Here is a 3965-nt window from a genome sequence, read left to right on the forward strand (position 1 = left end):
ATGTGTATGAGTCAGTTTTGTGTGTGTGTGTGTGTGTGTGTGTGTGTGTGTGTGTGTGTGTGTACAACATATAGAAATCAAGATACACACGCACACAGGCAGTCACCATGGGAACAGTCAACAATAGATATTTATTTATAAAAATAAACAGAGTAACACTGAAGAAACAGCAAAACTACAATAAATCATCTTTCTCTATTTTTTTATATATATTATATATAGTCTATAGACAGGAACTCTAATGAACAACATCTAATATAACACACACCTGAACACACACACACACCTGAACTCATCAAGATACACACACACACATTGAGACACAAACACACAAACACACACAGAGACAGACACAAACAATTCAGTGACTCTGCTGCTCTCTACCGTTATGCAGACACACACACTTTGGTATTTGAGTGTGTGTCTGTCTGTTTTTATGTGTGTGTGTGTGTCTCTGTGTTTGTGTATCTATTTGCGTGTGTGTGTGTATCTGTGCATGAGTGTGTGTGTCCAGTCTTTGTGTGTGTGTGTGTATGTGTGTGTACAGTGTGTGTGCGTGTGTTTGTACAGTGTGAGTCTTTGTGAGTGTGTGTCTCTGTGCTTGAGTGTGTGTGTGTGTGTGTGTGTGTTTGTCTCTGTGCATGTGTATCTGTGTGTGTATCTGTGTGTCTCTGTGCTTGAGTGTGTGTGTGTGTGTGTGTGTTTGTCTCTGTGCATGTGTATCTGTGTGTGTATATGTGTGTTTTGTCTGATCATTTTTTCAATTAGTTGATGAGTTTTTGTTGTTGTTGGATGAACTAGTTTTTTATCACTTTTCACAACACCTTGTTCCATTTTTGTCACACACACACACACACATACACACACACACACACAGACTCACACACACACACACACACAGACTCACACACACACACACAATCAAGGAGAAAGAAAAACATAAACACAAACTGAACATTTAAAATATCTTGTTTCTTAAAATAAAAAGTGCGTTGCAGGCGTCGAAAACACATTTGAATGAATTGTCTGACATTTTGGGAAATGTATTTTAAACGTCATCATCACCAGATGTTTTCCTAAAATCTCGAGTAGACCGAAGTCTACTGTAGCACACAGGTGGGTCCAGACAGGTGTGTTTGGGTTAGCTTAGCACAGCTAGCCTAGCTTCATCTAAAGGTGGACAAAGCGTCTTTGAAATAGTTGCAAGAGGTTGTTTTATTTTGAAAATGTCTCCTTTCCCGGGCACTTCCTGTCTGGAAACAGGATTCACGGATGGAGAAGAGGTTTTTTTTTGGTAATGTTTCTCGTTTTGTTTCACGTTTTCCACCCAAACCCCAGTTATCCAGGTGTTGGGTCTGGGAGCTCCCTATTGGCTGGGCTCAATCCCAGGGGCGGGACTAACAGCTACAGGACAGGGATCCGACCAATCAGAGCAGAGCTGGTATGTATAAAGCAGCTTTTGTCGTATTTTGTGCTTTGCTGTAGGTGCAAGAACAATTTTAAGAATAGTAAGAATGTGACTTCTTCTTCTTCTTCTTTGTCTACTTCTTCTTCTTCTTCTATCCTTCCTTGATGATGTCATCATCTTAACAGCGTCTGTACCCCCCCCCCCCCCGACGTTTCCCGGGACGCGTGCTGCGTTCAGGCTCCAACACCGCGAGCGTCTAAAGGAGACGTTATGTGTCAGTAACAGACGCCAGAGGAGCCAGACCAGGGGGGGTGGGGGAGGGGGGGGGGTGTCTCTGACACCGGGGGGTTGAGAATGGGGGAGTGTCACTGACCAATGGGAGGGGAGTGCAGATTTGAGTCGCGCATGCTCAGATTTAGACGGTTTCCGACGCAACTGTCATACTGAAGTTAGTGAAATCCATGAAATAATAAAGTTTTCTCATTTTGAACAATTACAGAAGATGGGAATCACTTCAGAAACGTTGTAGCTATCTATGGTTGATGCTATGCTAACGCTAGCTCAAAACACCATTCAAGCCTTTGTTGTGTTTGATGCTAATTTGTAGCTAAGCTAGCAGTGAACCAACTTGGTTAAGTAGGTCCATTTATACTGTGTTGATGTTACAGAAGTCTCTCGTTAGCATCTCGTTAGCATCTCGGAGGCTACTTCAGACGTTACAGAAGTCTCTCGTTAGCATCTCGGAGGCTACTTCAGACGTTATAGAAGTCTCTCGTTAGCATCTCGTTAGCATCTCGGAGGCTACTTCAGACGCTACAGAAGTCTCTCGTTAGCATCTTGTTAGCATCTCGGAGGCTACTTCAGACGTTACAGAAGTCTCTCGTTAGCATCTTGTTAGCATCTCGTTAGCATCTCGGAAGCTACTTCAGACGTTACAGAAGTCTCTCGTTAGCATCTCGTTAGCATCTCGGAGGCTACTTCACACGCTACAGAAGTCTCTCGTTAGCATCTCGTTAGCATCTCGGAGGCTACTTCAGACGCTACAGAAGCCTCTCGTTAGCATCTCGGAGGCTACTTGAGACGTTACAGAAGTCTCGTTAGCATCTCGTTAGCATCCCGGAGGCTACTTCAGACGCTACAGAAGTATCGTTAGCTTCTCGTTAGCATCCTAAATGCTAACTAGTTGCGTAAAGTGACGCATGCGCGACTCAAATCTGCAGTGACTGATTCTGTTTGTTTCTGAGCTGAAGGCTCTCTACCCAGACCCCGCCCCCGTGCTGCTGTGATTGGCCGCCGTCGGCCGGGCGGTGGAGCCCTTTCGTCCAATGGGAAGGAAGGGGCTGGACTCAGTGGTGACGACGATGCTCGGGATCCGACCAATCGTGCTCCTCCGTCCGTGGGCCTCTGCAACTTTGGTCTGTGACAAGAGTTATTAACAGTTATGATCTCATCACTGGACTTAATACATATATATATAAATATGTATAATTATATATAGTATATATATATATACACACTTTTAACCTTTTAATATTAGGGTACTATTAATGACACTAATTACACAAAAGTAATATAATTGTGTTATTTTATATATTACTGTAATAAATATGTTCGGCAGAAGAAATGTTCTTCTCACTGTGTGTGTCTGTCTCTATGTGTGTGTGTGTGTGTGTTTCTATGTGTGTGTTTGTGTGTGTCTCTTTGTGTGTTTGTGAGTGTGTGTCTCTTTGTGTGTGTGTGTGTCTCTTTATGTGTGTCTGTCTCTGTGTGTGTGTGTGTCTCTATGTGTGTGTGTGTGTGTGTGTATGTGTGTGTGTCTCTATGTGTGTCTCTTTGTGCGTTTGTGTGTGTGTGTCTCATTGTTTGTGTGTCTTTGTATATGTGTCTCTTAGTGTGTGTGTGTGTGTGTCTCTCTTTGTGTGTGTGTGTCTCTTTATGTGTGTGTGTCTCTATGTGTGTGTGTGTGTGTCTCTATGTGTGTGTGTGTGTGTGTGTGTGTGTGTGTGTCTCTATGTGTGACTCACGTTTGGGACGGCGGTGCGTTCACTGACCCCCGCCGCGGAGAAATCAGTGTCATAGGACGTCTGTAAGAAAAAGACAGAAAGAAGATTTTTACTTTGAAGGAGAAAGAAGACCTTTTACTTTGAAGGCGAAAGAAGACTTTTACTTTGAAGGAGAAATAAGACTTTTACTTTGAAGGAGAAAGAAGACTTTTACTTTGAAGGAGAAAGAACACTTTTACTTTGAAGGAGAAAGAACACTTTTACTTTGAAGGAGAAAGAAGACTTTTACTTTAAAGGATAAAGAAGACTTTTACTTTGAAGGATAAAGAACACTTTTACTTTGAAGGAGAAAGAACACTTTTACTTTGAAGGAGAAAGAACACTTTTACTTTGAAGGAGCAGGAGAGACAGGAAACCAGAGCATCTCCAATCAATCACCCAAAAACCAAACAGCTGATTACGATCAAAAGAAACCGAGATCTGAGATCAAAGCTCATCATCAGATCAAAGAGATTAAGATGAAAGAAGACGCCTCGACCCACCCACGACCCAGA

At 42.7% G+C, this 3965-nt stretch overlaps 1 protein-coding gene across 1 annotated transcript in view; it reads right to left on the bottom strand.

Annotated features, from left to right (window-relative positions):
• Positions 1-2518: 2518 nt before the first annotated feature.
• LOC117941437 (melanopsin-A-like) overlaps positions 2519-3965 on the bottom strand; it is a 2923-nt gene continuing 1476 nt past the window's right edge. Inside the window, exons 2-3 of the mRNA XM_034866458.1 lie at positions 3433-3492; positions 2519-2825 (exon numbers count right to left, since the gene is read on the bottom strand). Of these exons, the coding sequence (XP_034722349.1) occupies positions 2664-2825; positions 3433-3492 (222 nt within the window). The 3' untranslated portion in view covers positions 2519-2663. The remainder of the gene's footprint in view (positions 2826-3432; positions 3493-3965) is intronic.

Source organism: Etheostoma cragini, unplaced genomic scaffold, assembly GCF_013103735.1.
Source record: "Etheostoma cragini isolate CJK2018 unplaced genomic scaffold, CSU_Ecrag_1.0 ScbMSFa_749, whole genome shotgun sequence".
NCBI lineage: Eukaryota > Metazoa > Chordata > Actinopteri > Perciformes > Percidae > Etheostoma > Etheostoma cragini.